Source organism: Condylura cristata, unplaced genomic scaffold (genome assembly GCF_000260355.1).
Source record: "Condylura cristata isolate star-nosed mole 26May11 unplaced genomic scaffold, ConCri1.0 scaffold00024, whole genome shotgun sequence".
Classification (NCBI taxonomy): Eukaryota; Metazoa; Chordata; class Mammalia; order Eulipotyphla; family Talpidae; genus Condylura; species Condylura cristata.
Window position 1 is genome coordinate 34,741,344 of NW_004567125.1, and position 18,430 is coordinate 34,759,773.

Below are 18,430 nucleotides of genomic sequence, written 5' to 3' on the forward strand. Positions count from 1 at the left end.
CCTCTCCTGACCCACCTGCTGCTCCCCTCAGCAGTCTACCTCAGTATAGCTCCCTGTTCTGCTCCCTACTCTGTCTCTGGGGAATCCTTTTACCTCCCACATCTCTGGCCTGTCCCCCAGCTCTATGCATAAATAATTAAATATTTTTTTTTAAAAAAAGATAGCATTTCTCACCTAACATGTTGGGGAAAAATCCAAAGGTTGACATTACCTGTGGGTAAAGCTGTGGGGACACTTTGGACACCTTGCTTTTGGGAGTTTAAACTGGTACAGCCTCCTCGGAAAATACTTTACTGTGTATCTGAATTACAAATGTGTCCCCATTGACACAGCAATTTCATGTTCCAGACATACTTGCACATGTACAATTTGGCTCATCACAAGATTAGAATAAACTCATATTCCCATCCATGGGAAATTGGTTAAATAAACATGAGGTACTTCTATATAAAGGAATGTTTGCTACTGTCTAAACAAATGAGGACCCTTTTTATACACTGATTCAGAAAGTTCAGAGTATTCTGGTAAATGAGGGAAAGCAAAGCACAATATGTGCTCTATGCTTTTGTGTAAAAACTAAAGGTGGCAGGGCTCTCTCTCGTGGCGCAACCGGTTAAAGCACCGCATTATGAAGCTCTCGAAGCCACTGCAGCACGAGTTCAATCCCCCAACAGGCAGCTGGCCCACATGGCGTGGCAGACCTCTCCTGACCCACCCGCTGCTCTCTTCAGCAGTGTACTTTAGTAGATCTGCTGTTCTGCTGCCAACTCTGTCTCTGGTGAATCCTTTCACCCACCACACCTCTGGTCTGTACCCCAGTTCTGTAAGCATAAATAAATAAAATCTTTAAAAATAAATAAAAATAAAGGTGGTAAATGGAACTATATAAAGTCAGTCACACATGCCTTAAGAGAGGTATGTCCCAAGAAATATGTCTGTAGATTATTTCATTATTGTGTAAAAGTCACAAAGTGTCATTACACAAACCTAGGTGGTATAGCCTACCACACACCTAGGCTAGAGGGTAGACTTATTAGACTACTATCATATGTAAATCTCTCATGGGCTGAAATGTCATTAAGAAATACATGATTGTAATAATATTTGGGGAATATAAGGTAATGGGAGACAAGTGTGGATATATTGGGAGACTTTTTATTTATTTTATTTAGTTAGTTTTAATTTTTTTTTAAAGATTTATTCATTTATGCTTACAGAATTGGGGTACAGGCCAGAGGAGCGGGAGCGGTGAGAAGATTTACCAGAAACATACTGGGGAGTGGAACAGGCAGACTGACAAAGTACACTGCTGAGGGGAGCAACGGGTGGGTCAGAGGAAGTCTGCCACGCCATTTGGGTCAGCTCCCTGGCCAGGGATCAAACTCATGCTGCAGTGGCTTTGGCGAGCTTCATAATACGGTGCTTTAACCTGTTGCACCACCAGAGACATTTTATTTTTAAAGACTGATTTATTTATGCATATAAGACCTGGGGTGTAGGCCAGAGGTAAAGGGGAGTGTGAGAGGATTCACCAGAGACAGACGGGGGAGTAGAACAGGTGAATCTCCTGAAATACACTGCTGAGGGGAGCAGTGGGCAAGATAGGAGAGGTCTGCTGCTGCCATGTGGGTTAGCTCCCTGAGCAGGGATGGAAGTCACAATGCAGCTTGAGAGTGCTAAGACTTTAACCTCTGCACCACAAGGGAGGCCCCATAAATCTTTTTTGAAAGTTACTTTTATTTTCCTTAGTAGAAAAAAGATTCATTATATAAATACTACACAAAGAGATATGAAATATGAAACTACTGACTTGCACCTACTTGGTGATGCATGGGGTTAAGTCTCAGCACTATGAAGCTATCCACAGCCACTGTGGCATAAGTTCAATCCCAGGCCAGGGAGCTGACCCACATGGTGCAGCAGACCTTTCCTATCTCACCTGCTGCTCCTCTTAGCAGTATATTTCAGTACATCTGCCTGTTCTCCCCATTCTGTCTCTGGTGAATCCTTGCACCCTACCCCCACACCCTCACCTCTGGCCTGCACCCTAGTTCTAGTATGCATGAATAAATAAATTTTACAAAATAAAATAAAAAGATGTATGACTGTGAATTGATAGATGTAATTTGAAACAAAAATCACAATCTCAGGGCCCTCCCTGGTGGTGCAGCGGGTTAAAGCACTGCACTGAGAAGCTAAAGCCACTTCCACTTCCGCATGAGTTCAATCCCCGCCTGCCCCGGAGGCGACCACATGGTGAGGCAGACCTCTCCTGGCCCGCCCACTGCTCCCCTCAGCAGTGTATTTCGTCGATCTGCCTGTTCTGCTCCCCGCTCTGTCTCTGGTGAATCCTCTCACCCTCCGCATCTCTGGCCTGTACCCCAGTTCTGTACGAATAAATAAATCTTTAAAAAAAAAAAATCACAATCTCAGGTCTCCCTGGTGGCCTAGGGGTTAAGTCCCAGCACTATCACCACAATAGCCTGAGTTCAATCCCAGCCAGAAAGGTGACCCACATGGTACAGCAGACCTCTCCTATTTCGGCCACTGCTTCCCTCATCAGGATATTTCAGTAAATCTGCCTGTTCTGCTTCCCACTCTGTCTCACCTCCCACCTCTGGCCCACACGCAGTTTCTATGCAAAAAGAAATGAATACAATATTTTTAAAAATTACAAACTCAAATGCCAGGTGGTTGCAATACAATTTGGTCAGAACTTCTAAATTTTCCAATGAAAACCCAAACCATAATATCAAGGCCAAATCTACTGATTTTGTTTCAATTTTTGGAAGGTACTAGATAGTTCAGAGAAAATACTTATAGTCACCATGACAGGCAGTCTCCACTAGACAAGAGGTGGTTGGTTTGGGTGGGACCACAGCAATTTTCATTATGCTGACTGAAGTTGAGTGAACCCCGTGCAGGGTCCCTAGGTTAATTACACATAGATTACAGACCAACCCAGCTCCTTGGTATATACCCAAAACAATTGAAGCAGTTATTCAAACAAACATGTGAGCATAAATGTTCACAGCAGCACTACTCATGCAATAGCCCAAGGTAGAAACAGCCCAAATGCTAGATAACGAATACACAAAATGTGGCCTATCCACACAATGGAAAATGGGCCATAGAAAGGAATGAAGTGCTGATTCATGCTCAAAGATAGATGAAAACATTATGCCAGACACCAGTGGCTACAAAGTGAATGATTCTATTTATATGAAATGTCTAGAGGAGGCAAATCCATAGAGACAGAAGGCAGATTAATGGCTGCCAGGGGCTAGGGAAGAAGCGGGGATGGGGAGTGACTGCTCAATGGGTCCAAAGCTTCCTTTTGAGATGAACTAGGTAGTAGGAGTGAGTGCCCCCCCCATTGTGAATGTACGAAATACCACTGAATTGTCATCTTTTTTCTTTTTAACTTTTTATAATGTTCGTTTACAAACAGCCAAGCTGGTAAATTTTATGTCATGTGTATTTTACCATGAAAGAAAAAAGTACAAGGAGGAAGAGTTATTATCATGTTTTATAAAAGGGGAAACTGAAGCTCAGAACTGGAGACTAAGAGATCCATTCAGCCTGAGGGCAGAGTACTGGGTGAGCCCTGGCTTGTCACTCTGGCCAGAACCAAAGTATTGGCCACTGGCCACCTGGTCTTACCTCAGAGAGGTCGTCCTGCTCAGGTGTGTTAGAGCCGCCACTGTCCTGTTCCTCCAGGTGTACCACATCTAGGAAGGACTAAAGTAAGTAAAGTCTGGTGTCTGGGCTAGTTTACCCACAACCCCTTTGAGTACCCACTGGCACCTGGAAAGGGGTCTCGGGTGAGGCCCAGCTGGCGGATGATGTAGCGAGGGATGTCTGTCTTGACAAGGTGACCCTCCTTTGCATGACCCTCAGCTGCTTCCAGCAGGTGGTAGAACTCTTCAGGGTTGAATTCCTGAGGGAAAGCAGGGATGGTCTTGAAGTGAGCTCTCAGAGGTTCCCACCAGCAACCCCCTTGCCCAACCCTCTCACCAGGCATTCCAGCAGCCTCGCTGGTCTTGAAATGATAATGAGCAACTTCTTCACCAGCTGAGTGACAAAGGCCACCTCCAAGCTCTCTGAGCGTTCATAAGCCTGGGGGGGTGGAAGGGACAGTTTGAGGTAGGGTCCACAGGAGCCTGCCACAGCTAGACTCCTCTCCCAGCCCCACAGAGTATACACTGTTGCTGGTCCCATTTTATAGGTAAGAAGCCTAAGGCTAAGACCATGTGATAAAGGGCTTAAATTACCATTATTCATTAATTTAATATATAATATTGATAATATATATACTATATAATATTGAAGATTTAACATTTCACATTTAATACGATAATTTAGCTATAATAATATTTATTATTATTTCTACAGCAAACACTATCCTAAAGCTTCCATTCAATTAAACTTCAAAACAGCTCTATAATCCAGGAAGAGTTAGACTCCCTCTGTCTGCAATGCTCTTACATAGCCCCCATGTCACAGTTTTATGGAGACCTACCCTGAAGCCCCAGTCTAAAATGGCGCCCCTCTTCCTGACAGCACCCTCAGTCACCATTACCCTATTGTACTTTTCCTTTTTTCTCTCGTAGAAATCCACTTATAACTTGCAATATGTTAATTTATCAATTACTAAGTAAGACTAGGGTGAGGCAAATGAAGCACTCACTTTGACACCAAACACCTCAGTCTGCAAGATAAGTAATTTTAATGCAATACTAAGAAATCTCAAAATTAATTTTAAAAAGATAAGAGCAAAGTGTAAATAAATACAGAACCCAACAGGATTGTAATGAGGTTTTTAGAACATGAAGCAAAAGGCAATCTATGTAGTTTTAAAAGATAATGGTTTCTATTAAGTTTTTATTAGTCATGAATTTTTTCCATTAAAATCAGGAAAGTAAAATTATAACAAATTCTTATTTGATTACAATTAATAGATTTAAACTTAAAATAATGTTAAGCTTTAGAATGCCTATATTTCAACTTTTTCAATAGTTCCTTTAATATACTGGGACAAAAGTAATCACTTGCACCATTCTATTTCTAGGATGTCCAGATTGTTTTCTATCTCTTCCTGCTATCATGGCAACTCCCTGATAGAAGGGGCCTTTTATTTTCAGCTGATTCTTCAGCTTCTAGTTGGGCACATGTCAGCTTCTTAATAAACATGTGGAATGAATGGATGAGTAAATCTCCCTTTTATAGTAAAAGAACTGAGGTAAAGTGATTTGGCAAAGGTTACACAGCAAGTAAGTAATAAGCTAGATGTGAGTAGAGGCCATTTGGAGTCTGCACTTTTGATTCTATCCAAAGTCAATGCCTTTATTGACACCACAGGGCCACCAGAAGTATGAGAAAGGGTTCTGGAACACAAAAGCCCATATTCTGGTTCCTGTGACCTTATCCATTCTCTTTTCTTCATGGTAGTGCAATCACTTGGCTTCTGTGTTCCTGGAATTTCCCTAATTGCTTCCCTCCTTAGAGACCTTTACATGTGCTGTTCATCCTGCTCAGGACACAAAATGATCAGTTTTGTACTTCCCTGTTGCAAAGGTGTTAAGTCTCGGTGCTATCAAACTATCCATAGCGACTGCGGCCTGAATTCAATCCCCAGCCAGGGAGCTGACCCACATAGCACAGCAGACCTCTCCTGTCTTGCCAGCTGCTCCCCTCAGCAGTGCATTTCGGTAGATCGGCCTATTCTGCTGCCCACTCTGTCTCTGGTGAATCCTCTCACTCCCTACACCTCTGACCTACAACCTGGTTCTTGTATGTATGAATAAATAAGTATAAATAAATCCTTAAAAAAAGGAATTACCAACCTCAAAAGGGCAAAAATACCTGTCTCTTCACTGCTATGTTCTGTGTCCCAGTCCACAGTATCCCAGCACACATAGGTATTCAATTAATGTTAGCCATTATCATTCACTTGAATAGAAGCATTACCTTGTTTACCTTCACTTATTCATCCATGCATCCCTCCATTCGTCCTTTTATGCAATATGTATTGAGCCCCTACAGTGTGCTGGGCACTGTGCAGGGCAACAGGGATACAACAGTAAACAGAACAAGATAATCTACCACCCACTTGTGAAATTCCATTCAAGTAGGGGAGACATAAAATAAGATGAGCAAAATATACATCATGATGAGTGGTACTATGTGCTAAGGAGAAAATGGTGGGAAATGTGAACAGATTTTAACATTTTAAAAGAGGGAGAACTGTCTAGGAGGCCACTGGAGGAGGTGACATTTAAGAAAAGAAACGCAGATGAGGGGGTTTAAATCCCTGCCTTCCCCATCAGACCAGGGTGGGGACCATGTCCTTCTCTTTTATCCCTGAATCCTCAGTTCCACACCAGCACCTGAATGGATCTAGGATGAAGGAAGGGGTTGAGGGCATGGGACCTGATTTGGGGGTGTGGAGAGCCTGAGATGGGGCCAGATTTCTGGTGCACTCACGTCCTGAAGCAGCTTTTCCAGATTCTCCTGCAATTCGTAGAAGTAGACAGTGGTGATAAGGCCGTCGCGGGACTTGGTCAGGCAATCCCTTGCCAGTTCGATTATCTGGTGGTGGATGAAGCTGAGCACGCCGTCCGCCAGCGGCAGCACGCTGTCAGGTTCATAGGTACGAGAAAAGTCTCGCAGCTTCTCCTCCATCTGCGCGGTGGCCTGCAGGAGGGACAGAAGTAGGGGTAGGGAGCTGGCATCACCGGGAGCCTGCACTGCGCGAACTGGCCAACAGAGGACGCGCGGAGCTAAGGCGAGGTTTCCTGCCGCCCAGCCGCCCAGGACTGCGCTGGGCCCGCCTCACCTTTGGAAACCTTTCCTTGTACACATGGTTCATCATCACAATTTCATTGTCATAGGAGGAGGGGGAGCGCCCGGGGCTGCAGGGAGAGAAGTCCAGCCAGTCTAGCCCCCCGCCTTGAAACTGCAGACAGGCGTCAGATCCCCTCAGATTTAACCTCACCCTCCGCGTTGCAAACCCAATTTATTCATAGGTTCAATCTGGCAGTGCACAAGCCCCCAGACTGCCAACTTGAAGGAAGGCAATTCTGACCACCTGAGACTCCGTGAGCGAGGCCGCACAGCTGGGGAGCGGCGGCCACCATCCTCATCAGTGATGCTCTCCGTGCTGCCGAAGTGTTTGGAGAGGAAGTGAAGCTCATCCACGGTGGGCTGGTAGGGCAGCTGGTGCAGGCGCTCCTGGGAAGAGCAGGAAGACTGCGGAAGGAGTGGGACTAGAGTCAGAGCCACCCTGGTCCCCCCACAGCTGGGGACCCCGGGCTGGGACTCCCAGAGCTAATAGGTCACAACACAGGCTGGGATCAGGACCTGATTAATGTTCTTGGATCCCAGAACCCAGGTTGGGACTGACTCCTGACAACAGACAGAAGACAAGAACAGACATGGGTGAGGACCAGATGTAGCTAGAGGGGGCTTGTTAAAACCTGAATCAAGTCTCATCCCTTCACTGTTAAGAACTTCCTATGCCTCTCTCCTTGATAAGAGTGAATGTGGAAGTTCTCCCCATAACTTATAAGGTCCAGTAAGATCTGGTCTGTTCTCCTTGCTTGGCTTCCTTCCATGCTCTTCCTTGTGTCTTCTGTTCCAGTCAAACCAGCCTCTTTGATGGTCCTTAAACAGCCACGCACACCCCTGCCTCAGGCCCTTTGTACTAGTTCTCTCTGCCTGGAGCACATCTACTGTGGATCACTCATTCTCCTTCACATCTTTGCTCAAATGCCACCCCTCAGGGAGGCCTCCTCAGAACACATACCCAGCACCGCCCTATCTTGTTTCTTCTAGCTGTATTTATCTGACATCTTTGTTGTTCCTGTCTGATCCTTGAGGGAAGGGATTTGGATCCCTTAAGTCCCTGGTCAGGGCCTGGCACAGACCCACAGACATCAGTGGATAGACACGAAGATACCACTTGACTTTGCAGGCAAAATGGTCCAATGGGTTAACGCACAGCACTATGAAGCTGTTTGCAGCCACTGCAGCACGAGTTAATTCCAGGCCAATGGTTGACCCACATGGCATGGCAGACCTCTCCCACTGCTCCCTCAGCCATGTATTTTAGATCTGCCTGTTCTGCTCCCCACTCTGTCTCTGGTGAATGATTTCAGCCCCCACACCTCTGGCCTGTTCTCCAGTTCTTGTATGCATAAATAAATATATCTTTTTTTAAAAAAAGACTTTATTTATTGGACCTCTCTGGTGGTGCAAAGGGTTAAGTCTCAGCACTGTCAAGCTACTGCCAGCCACTGCAGCATGAGTGAGCCCTGGCCAGGGAGCTGTCCACATAATGCAGCAGATCTCTCCTGTCTCACCTACTGCTCCCCTCAGCAGTGTATTTCAGTAGCTGCAGGCGGATCTACTGTTCCCCACTGCTCTCTGGTGAATCCTCTTACTCTGTGCACCTCCATTCTTGTATGCAAAAATTGATTTCAAAAATAAAGATTTTATTTATTTATTTTTGTATAGAACTGGAATGCAGGCTAGAGGTATGGGCAGATGAAAAGATTCACCAGAGGCAGAGTGGAGACCAGACAGGTGTATCTGCCTGGGATTGAACTTATGCTGCAGTGGCTGGGGATAACTTGATAACACTGTGACTTTCACCCCTGTGCCACCAGGGAGGCCCCAAAATGATCTTTTTAAACATTAAATCACTCACTTCCCTGCTTGAAACTCCCTGTCCCATTGGTACCTATTAAACTACATATAAGGAGCCTCCCTGGTGGTGCAGGGTTTAAAGACAGTGCTATTAAGCTATTGCTAGCCACTGCAGCACAAGTTTGTGTTCCTAGCCGGCCAGGGAGTGACCCACATGGCACAGCAGACCTCCCCTGTCTCGCCTGATGCTCCCCTCAGCAGTGTATTTTCTGTTCTGCTCCCTACTCTGTCTCTGGTGAATCCTCTCTCTCACACACACACACACCTCCGCACATCTGACTTACATCCCAGTTCCTGTATGCATAAATAAATACATCTTTAAAAATAAAATTTTTAAATGATTTACAACCTGTCATTCTGTAATCACAGTTTCAGACAGTTTAGACGAAAATTAAAGTATAATTTAATATAAAGCAAAAAGGTCTTTCTATGACTTATGACTGCATTTCAAAATCAATCTAACTCCTACCCCTGAATGACAGTCTCCAGCATGATCAAGTTCAATACCAAATCACCTTTGCTCCTGCACTCCCAGCCTAAAACTCCAGACACAAAAGGTTATTTTCATACTTGAAAAATTCTCCTGTTTCCATTGGGAGTTTAAACATGTTATTCCCTCTTCTTGGAACACCTATCTCTTCCTTTTTCCACCTGATGATTATCTGAGCTTCAATGACATCTCCTCCCAGAAGCCTTTCTTGACCTTCCTCCCAGTTGAGTCAGATACCTCCCTTGCCTTAAATCTCCAGATGCCTCTGCTTTCGCCTTTTCTTACACCACCCACACCACAGATCTGATAGTCCTGTGTTGTAAATACCTTCTTAGTGGCTTGTCTCCCCCACAAGGGTTTCCTGAATCCTTGGAAGCTGTCTCATTTTGTAGAGCCCACCTACCACATGACAGTCATCTGATAAATGTCTAAACATTAGACCAAAGGATAGGTGAGCAAACCAGAGACACAGGTAGAAAAAAGGACATATGAAGAGACTTTGGGTATTGCAGTGGATAAGCAAATGGGTTTTGGATGGAGATGTAGCCTGACCTGGCCAATGGTAGACACTTGGGCAAATGGTCTAATACATGAGCCTTAATAATAAAAAAAAAAAATGGCAATGAGTAGGCTTGCTGATAACATATGTTGCATGGTAGAGAAAGCACTTCAGAGGGACCTGTGATTTGCTAATACACAGACAAGTAACACCTTGAGAGATAGGAGGGACCCAAAATTCTCATTCAGACTAAACCAGCTACTGGCCTGGGATGAGTTTTTTGGTGGAAAGGTCCCATACAATTTCTCTCCACCCACCCTTCCACCATACTCACCGAGACAGTGGAGCTGGGAGTGTTGGTTCCATAGCCAGACGAAGGGAGTGAAGCGAGAGACCAACGACGTCCATCCGCCCTGGAACCCAGCCAAGGTGCTCAGAGGCCAACATATCACTCCCATCTCCCCCACTCCTTGGAATGTGAGAGAAGTCACTGGGCTGGGCAGGCAGTGGGGAAATATGTCTGTGCTTTGAGATTCCTTAAGACTTTCAGAGTGAAGGAGGCAAAGAGTCTTCCACCCAGGCACCAGAGACCTGGGGTGAAGATCAGTCTCCTCTGATCTATCCTATAATCTCCTCTCCTTTTATCTTTACATCAAATAAGTCCCTGGAGTAGATCCAAAGAAAACCCCAAATGCCTACCCAAGAAGATATTGCGGAAAGAACCGAAGGTCAATCCCTAGAGGACCCACCATGAGAAAGTTCTGAGGGAGACTCCTTAGATCTTCTCAGAGGAATGCCCCTTCCCTCAAATATACACTGTGACTAAGTCAGTACACTCAATTTTATGCAGACACAATCGTTCTGATGGCCACACTAACTAATGTTGGTGACTATTATAGTCAAATTCACACACATTGATAGCCACACATATTGACATGTGACTCCTCAACACAGGCACTCCCTCAAATTCACTGTCCCATACATTTTCCCAAACATCATCTTGCCCTCACTAACAGTCACACATGCAAAAACAGACATACACTCACATATGACACATATACCTACAGTCCCAGTATTCATACTCACGTCAGAGTATATTCCTTCACTCACATTCTATACTTTCACATTCACACAGATATCTTCAAGATATAGTCATGTACTCAGTCACACATTCAGGCTGTCACACAGTCACAGATTCATTCACACTCCCACGCGGATTGCACGCACTCACAAGAGATACATGAGGTGCGTGCTCCCTCACACATTCACGCACATTTACTATCTTACAGGTCACGTTGATACACATTTATACATGCACTCAAATGCATACTCCAATGGACATGTACAGGTACAGGTTGCCTCAGAAACTCACAAACGTACATCCACATCAGCACAAAGATTGCAAACTCATACAGCCACACAACCCCACACATTGTAGTCTTCGTCCAGGCAGTGCCCACCCTCACTCAGCCCAGCCTCCATGCAGATTACCACATCAGGCCCAATCTGTGATCTGGCTACCTATTGCTCTCAATGGAATTCCAAAGCCAAGGAGGCCTTCCCCACCCTCTCACGGCCCCTACCTGCCCCTATCCCTAGCCCCTGCAATTCCCACACCGCAAACTTCACCAGCCTTTGCAGTTATCTGGTTCCTCTGGCCTGCCCCCGCAGTTAAATTCCCAACATAGAAATAGTGTAATCCCAGCTCCCAGACAAAGCAGATATTCAGACGTGGTTTAGAATGAATATAGGTCAAAGAAAATGAGACCCACTCAACACCCTGACATGACAACTCCCAGAAATATCTCAAAAAAAAAAACATTTGCGAAAGCTTTCTACCTCCCCCAATTTCATCAAAGGTCCCAGAATATTCATTGAGGGACACTCCAGAAACCCGTAAAGATCCCTAGAGGAAAAGTTTGGATTTCTCCGGTTGGGCCCTTCAGAAATAGATCTAGCCGCCCTCCCCCACTTTGGGGACCAAGAGTCCCAGTATGGATAGCGCCATCTGCGCGCTTGCGCAGCTCGTCTCCACTCTCCTTCGTTGCTATGGAAACACCAGACCTGGAGAGTGAGGTTCTGGAAACTAAGACCCTGGACCCATAGCGCAAGCGCTTTAGCTCCGCTGCAAAGAAAGCCCCACCCCTTCCCTGGTTCTAGCTAGTCGGTTGACCCCTTCTTATAGGCCCCTCCCCTAAGGCTGGGCGCCTGTTCCCGATGGGACCTTGGGACGTTCTGTGGGTTCCTCAAGCCCTGGCTCAGGTGCAGTTAGAAGGGGAACAGATGGCAGCCCAGAGAGTCGGGAGGGGCAGTCCAGCCAAGGTTCTGGGACCCTGGGGAGAGGGACTCACCTTCGGGAGGAGGCAAATGAGAAGTGGGCGGGGGTGTTAGGGGAGAAGTTTCGGGGGCTGTCCAAGGGACTGCTACCTGTGGTGGAAAGAGGGAGATCTTCAGGCCTAAGATGGAAGACCATCCCAATCAGGCTTCATGATCCCAAACGGGTTGCAAACAGTTCTCCGTCCCCTCTAGTCTGCTTTGACCCAAGTGGGACTTGGCCATACCACTTCGCAGTGGCTCCACCTCTTTTAAATGGCTTTGGTTATCAAGTTTTCCCAGCCTCCCTCCAGGCCGATTCCACCCCCAGATTTGCTTCACCTTTCCAACTCATCCCCCTTTCAATCTGTTGATAGCTCCACCTGGGCCTCCTTCCCCAGTGCCCTCCCCTCTCTGACAGGCCACCCCTACATAAGGAAGGTCCAGCATTTCATCCAACCTGGGTCCACCTCTACCCAGATTCTGCCCGGCTCCTATAGCATCATGGTCCCACCCCTCGCCTGTGGAACCTCCTTCCCCAATCTGGTCCACACCTTCCACCCTTCTCACCCAGGTGTCCTGGCAGTGGAGAATGAGGTCGTGGCAGCGTAGGTGAAGTGCTGCTGGTCAGGATGAGGCTTTTCCGGTTACTGGTACGGCAACTGTGGGGAATACGAGGCAAGGTGACCTAATAGGCCGCCACCTAGTGAGTTTGTGAGCCCAACAAGCTGCCCTCCCACCTCAGATCATTACCTATCTTCCATGTGTGTGCGTGAAGGTGCCTCAAGAGGACTGATCAGAGCAGGAGGCAATGAGTGTTTCAGCAGGATTGAGGATGAGAGGAGATGTATATGTGACATGTGTGTGTGAGACACTCCTGGTACAGATCATGAGTGACCATGAGTGGGACAAGTGTCAGTCATGGAGTGATAATCATGTTGTCTATGTGACACCATTGGAGATAGTTTCTGTGCATCTTTGGATCTATGTGTGACATTCACTGTATGTCCCTTGTGGCACCCAGTGAGTGAATTCAACACTGGACACATCCTCACGTAGCATCATGAGTGATACAACCTGTGCCTCAGTGTGTTTGTGACAGCGTGTAACTCATGTGTCTGTGACAAGATGTGCCATGGTGTGCTGTAATATGTGCATGATGAATGTGCTCAATACTGTCCTTGTGGATGTGTGACTTCCAAAATGACTGTCCATGTGTGGTGTCTACTATGTAAGCTTAACACCCAACAACACTCGGTATGTCTGAGTATGCCCTATGTGTTGCAGTCCCTGCATGATTCTGGCTTTTTTAACCTGTGATATTGTGTATTTCTTCAACTCTTCAAGATTCCCTGTGTCTGTTTATTTTGGCATCCATGTGACACAGCATGTGACATATTTAGGTGATATCATGTGCTGTGACATTATCATTGCATGGATATCATTGCCACACATGTGTCTGTGTCTCTTGGAAGGCATAATTTTGTGTTGACTCCCATGCATGTGGCATCTAACTGGATGTACACTTACTGGACATATATAATACAGTGCCTATGGGTTTACTTGTTTCTGTGTCACTCAGGGGGCTGCCTGTATGTTTCTGTCACCTCTGATCTATGGACACTTTCGAGTGGGTATATGCGGTGCTTGGAGTGTGTATCTGGGCCACTAGGGCTGTTGTCTGTATGTGTGTGACATCATGTCCTGTATGACTCTCCGTGTCACTATTTTCCTTATGAGGCTGTGTTCTTGGGGGAGTTTGTGCTATGATAAGCTTCCCCCTCTCCTTTCTGCCCTTCCCTATGCCAGCTTGCAAGTCCCCAGACCCATCATTCCCTTCACACCCAGCCGCAGTGACTGAGCATATTAGCATGGACAGGAACACAAGGCAAGGGGGTGGGGAGAGGCCAGTCTGTAGCTATTGTTCTGAGGGTACCAAGCCCCCCACCTTCCCCTCTTTCCCCACCCACATTGGGTTACTCAAGCCCAAAGCGAGAGCAGACAAAGGCATCGCCACCCCCCACCCAGCCAGCCCACCTCCTCCCGCGGAGGTCCTTCCCAGCGTGCAGTCCCCCAAGTCTTGCCACACACTGTCCCCATTCAGTCCCATCCCTGGCGGGAAGGTGCAGCGCAGCACCTCCGGAGAAGCTGGACAGGGTGCAGCAACCCGGGCCCCGCCCTGCGGCAGCGGCCGGAGGGATGGCTTTGCCGGGAGGGCCTGGTCAAGGTCGAAGGGATGGGGGGTGGGGGGGTCTACCTCTTGGTGCGGCGGAACATACTGCCGCCAGGGAAGAAGGGCATCGAGAAATTGGAAAGCGCGGTCCAGAGAGAGTCAGACATGACCCAGCGGCGGCGACATGGTGGCAGGTGCAGCAGCCGCGGCGGCGCGGGGAACGAGCGCGCGGGGCGGAGGCTTGAGCCGCAGCGGGCAGGGGAGGGCGGGGGAGGGGAGGGCCCTTCGGCTGCCGCCCGCCGGAAGGGGGCGCTGCCGTACCCTAAGCGCACCAAGCCCAGCTAGTGCTCTCCCCTGGCGCCCCCGGCCCGTGAAGGGGCACAAAGCTCAGCTTATCTCTCCCCAAGGCTCACCTGCTACTTTTCCGGGGCAGGGGCAAATCCTTCTGGAAGGCAAAGGAGCAAAAGGATAGAGGTCAGCGTGCACCAGCAGCCGCTGCTCACAAGCCCTCTCAGGCCCTGGAGGAGCAGAAGTGGGGTCAAACAGCCCCTTATCAGCATCATTCCCCTGCATCCTTGCGATGCAGTGTTCCTTGGGGAGAGTACCACAGTGATTCCCTCTCCCTACCCCCAGAGACTAGGACAGGGCCCTGAATTATCATCTCAATGTGTGTGCCAATGAAACAGGAATCTGTATGAAAAATATTTTGAGGGGCCTCTCTGATAACCTAGGGGTTATCACAGCAAAGACCAGAGTTCGATGCTGGGCCAGGGAACTGGAGCAGCAAACCTCTCCTGTCTCGCCCATTGCTCCCCTCAGCAGTTTGTCTCAGTGGATCCACCTGTTTCCGCTCCCCACTCTGTCTCTAGCCTACACCCCAATTCCTCTACACCAGAATAAATAAATAAATCTTAAAAAAAAAATAAAGTACTCTGAGCACCTGTTGTTTGCCAGGACCTGAGTTAGGCACTGGAGGCAAGCAGTGTTGACACAAAAATTCCTGCCCTAAATTTGGGGCTAAAGGAAGGGAGCAGAAAATAAAAAGATTAATATAGAAATGAACAAAATAATTTTAGATTGTAGTAAATTATGAATAAAATTAAACAAGTTGATATAAAGTGGGGGGTTAGCTAAGAAGGGAACACAATGGTCAGAGGGGGCTATTTTGGCGAAGTGACTTTTTTTTCATTTCAGTGATTGAATATGTTAATAAATGATATTAATTGATTAGGTTATACATAAATGCTACATGGAATTTCCTAACTGTTAAAACATTTTGTTGCCCCTTTATCTTGTATCCCTTATCCCTCCCTGTTCCTCTCCTCACTCTACTCCTCCTCCTTAGTCCCTTTCTGCTCTCTTCCCTCTCTTCTAATCTTCCTCTTCCTCCCCATTTTTCTTCATCTTGAGCCATCCTCTTATTTTTCTAAAAGATCATCCTATCAGAATCCCACATAATTTATGAGTTTCTTCGGATTATGACACAATCCTTTGCTGCTTTAAACAGTTCCACAGTATATGAAGAAAATGATTTTCCAATTGAAAACTTCATCATTGGGTGAAGTGACTTTTGATTGTTGAAAAATAAGAACAGCCATGGGAGGCTCTCTGGATAGAATATTCCTAACAGAGAAAGAAGTACACAGATTCACTCTACTCTAGATTCTTTTCAGGACCTCTGCTAGCAAAAAGGCCTGGGTTTAAATCATTTGCTTGTCATAACCTTGGTAAATGACATTCCAAATCCATGCCTCTTAGAGAATTCAAAGAGCTGATACTGGTGTCTATCACCTTAGCATGGTGTCTATCACATAGTAAGCACTTATAAATATTGAGTCATAGAAATAGAAGTTACTATGAATGGACCTATCGCATGACAGAGGATGGAACAGAGGCACCTTCCATTCCTACATACAGACGACAGACATATGATGGGGATCAAAGTACACACTGTCACAAATGGACAATTGTACCATCCTGAATCACTGGTGACTGGAAATCCATACAAGGCTCTCCCCCTGTCTTTTGCAGGATCCGCTTGAATGAGCCAAAACTTGGACGTGCAGATATGCAGGACAACAGTAATTGCCCAAGTGAAATCAAAACCTGGATTTCCTAGGCACGGATCCCAGCACTCCAGATCAGGGTATAATGGGCCTTGGAGGGTGAACCCCTGGGAAACTTTTTTTTTTCCCTGGGAAACTTTTAAACGTCACTCAGATAACTATTTAAACCTAGTTTCATCCACTAGCATCCCTTAACATCCTTAACCAGAGGTTTTGGATTTGGCATCAGTGTAGGCAGACACTATTTCAATACCTAGCTACGGGGCAGCTCAGCTCGGTGGATTCTGTTTCTCCCCGCGCAATTAAAGGATAGAGCTGGGAACAGGGCAATAGACTTAGGAAACTGTACATATATAAACGATCCCAATTGTCAACGGGGGGGCTTTCGGTGGTTGTGAGACAATTCTTAAAAGGATTACCCATGTGTGTGAGGGTGTGTTCACGCAGCGAAGTGGTTAACATTTCCAGGGGGAAAGGGATAGGGTCAGACACCACGCAAGAAACCGCGAGGTCGCCTCGGGAAGAACGACGAGTGAGTATAGGAGAATCCCAGGCTGGCGGTAGGGTCTGGCGCGCCAGACACAAGTCCGCAGAGCTCTGAGCCAATGGGAGTCGGCGCCAGCCAGGAGGGCGGGAAAACACCCCCTTGAAGACCCGCCTCTTTCGGTTCTTTCCAGGAGGACCCGACGGCGCGGCGCGGACGTGAGTCTGGCAGCTTCAGCACTTTCCCTACATTTGCAGAGTTCCCTCCCTTTCCCCCATAATTCTTTCTCTTAACTCTACGCTGGAATAGGGAGCAAATCCAACGAAGACCTAAAGAGGCGAAGTCTCTGAGAAGTGGTCGTCTGAGCTGTTTGAAAGCAAATTAGCTTTCTAATTTCCAGCCCTTGTTGCGCCCCAGCATCGTGCAGATGCCTGAAAAATCCTTCCTGCCTTTTGACTCTGGTTTTTCCTGCTGCTCCGACTCATCTTGGTCTCCAGTCTCAGGAATAGTGGATTGGGGCAGTTCAGAAATGGATTAAGAATGAAATCTTGAATCCTCCCCTTCTTTTCCCTTGCTCCAGACCAGTGGTGTAATCTGAGCTTTGGCCTACATTTGGCTTACTTAGAGCACCGCTGAGCTTCAAGTAGGCTCGATAGAACCAGACCAATTACAAGCCTTGATATGAAACTTTTATCAATGTTCCCTCTGGGGTCAGTTTGGGGGGCAATACTTAAACCCAAAATCCCCGTATTAACTCTCAGGACCCACAGACAGGAAAAGAGGTCCCTTCTCAGCTTCAGAATCCCCACCCATTTTGGAGGTGGGAGTTGCTGACGCCTGGCTTTGTCCCACCTTCCCCACACTCTGCAACAATCCTCAATGTCCCACTCCGAGCAGTGGATCCACGCCTTCCGCGCCTGCGCAGCCTGGAGACCAGCATCTTTTAAGGCCGCAAAGAACTAAAAATCGCTCCCGCCCACCCACAAGCTGGGCTGGACTTGAGGATGGCACTGGGAGGGAGGGATTGTAGTGGAGGGTGGAGGGGGTGGAATGGAGAGGCAGTAGTCCAGGTGCCTGTCCAATTAGGACAGTAGGAAGAATCCTGATGGTCCGGCAATTGCATGGAGGTACCAGGGGTTCTGGGGCCTCAAAAAAGGGTTTCATGGAGTGGTGAGGGGCGAGGCTGCCGCACAAACATGTTTACGGCTGCTGCGCTGATGGCCCCGAGGGGCAAGAGCCCTGAGGCAACAACTTTGCTGGGGTCCCTCACCCGCGAGTCAGGCCCGGCTCCGGAACGTTGACTATGGCCTCTAGCCCCCTCCCCCTCTAGTGGGCCAGGCACCCCTCAGGCTATCCCCGAAGGGTAGTGCTAGGCTTCACCCACCCCCTCCATCAGCTCCCTAGATCCCGGGCGCCTGAGGGGCGGGGTCCCCATCTCTGCGAGACGCGCGGCCACCGCCTTCCCCGTGGGTAACGTCCGGAGGCCAGGGGAGGGGGTGCTCGAGTGGACCCAGGCTCAAGTTCTCCCGCCCCCTGCCGGGCCCCGCCCCAGGATACCGACACCTTCCCCTTCACCCTGGGCAAGGACCGCTGCATACCTGCAGCCTCCGGCGGCGAATCAGGCCCGAATCGTCCATGGCGGCGGCGGTGGCTTCGGCCCCAGGGAGGGAGGAGGGAGGTGGCGGCGGCGGGAGGA

At 47.8% G+C, this 18,430-nt stretch overlaps 1 protein-coding gene across 2 annotated transcripts in view; it reads right to left on the bottom strand.

Moving 5' to 3' along the window:
* The window catches only part of MAST1 (microtubule associated serine/threonine kinase 1), a 30,435-nt gene extending 12,029 nt beyond the window's left edge, over positions 1-18,406 (bottom strand). Inside the window, exons 1-11 of one of the 2 annotated variants that reach the window (XM_012729050.1) lie at positions 18,333-18,406; positions 14,598-14,629; positions 12,582-12,673; positions 12,050-12,125; positions 10,033-10,111; positions 7,091-7,251; positions 6,839-6,914; positions 6,487-6,696; positions 4,018-4,119; positions 3,808-3,940; positions 3,664-3,731 (exon numbers count right to left, since the gene is read on the bottom strand). In XM_012729050.1, coding sequence (XP_012584504.1) covers positions 3,664-3,731; positions 3,808-3,940; positions 4,018-4,119; positions 6,487-6,696; positions 6,839-6,914; positions 7,091-7,251; positions 10,033-10,111; positions 12,050-12,125; positions 12,582-12,673; positions 14,598-14,629; positions 18,333-18,371 — 1,068 coding nt within the window. In that variant the 5' untranslated portion in view covers positions 18,372-18,406. Of the gene's footprint in view, positions 1-3,663; positions 3,732-3,807; positions 3,941-4,017; positions 4,120-6,486; positions 6,697-6,838; positions 6,915-7,090; positions 7,252-10,032; positions 10,112-12,049; positions 12,126-12,581; positions 12,674-14,268; positions 14,408-14,597; positions 14,630-18,332 lie in introns of those variants that run through there. The other variant, XM_004688713.2, reaches the window with a different exon arrangement.
* Between the last annotated feature and the right edge of the window lie 24 nt (positions 18,407-18,430).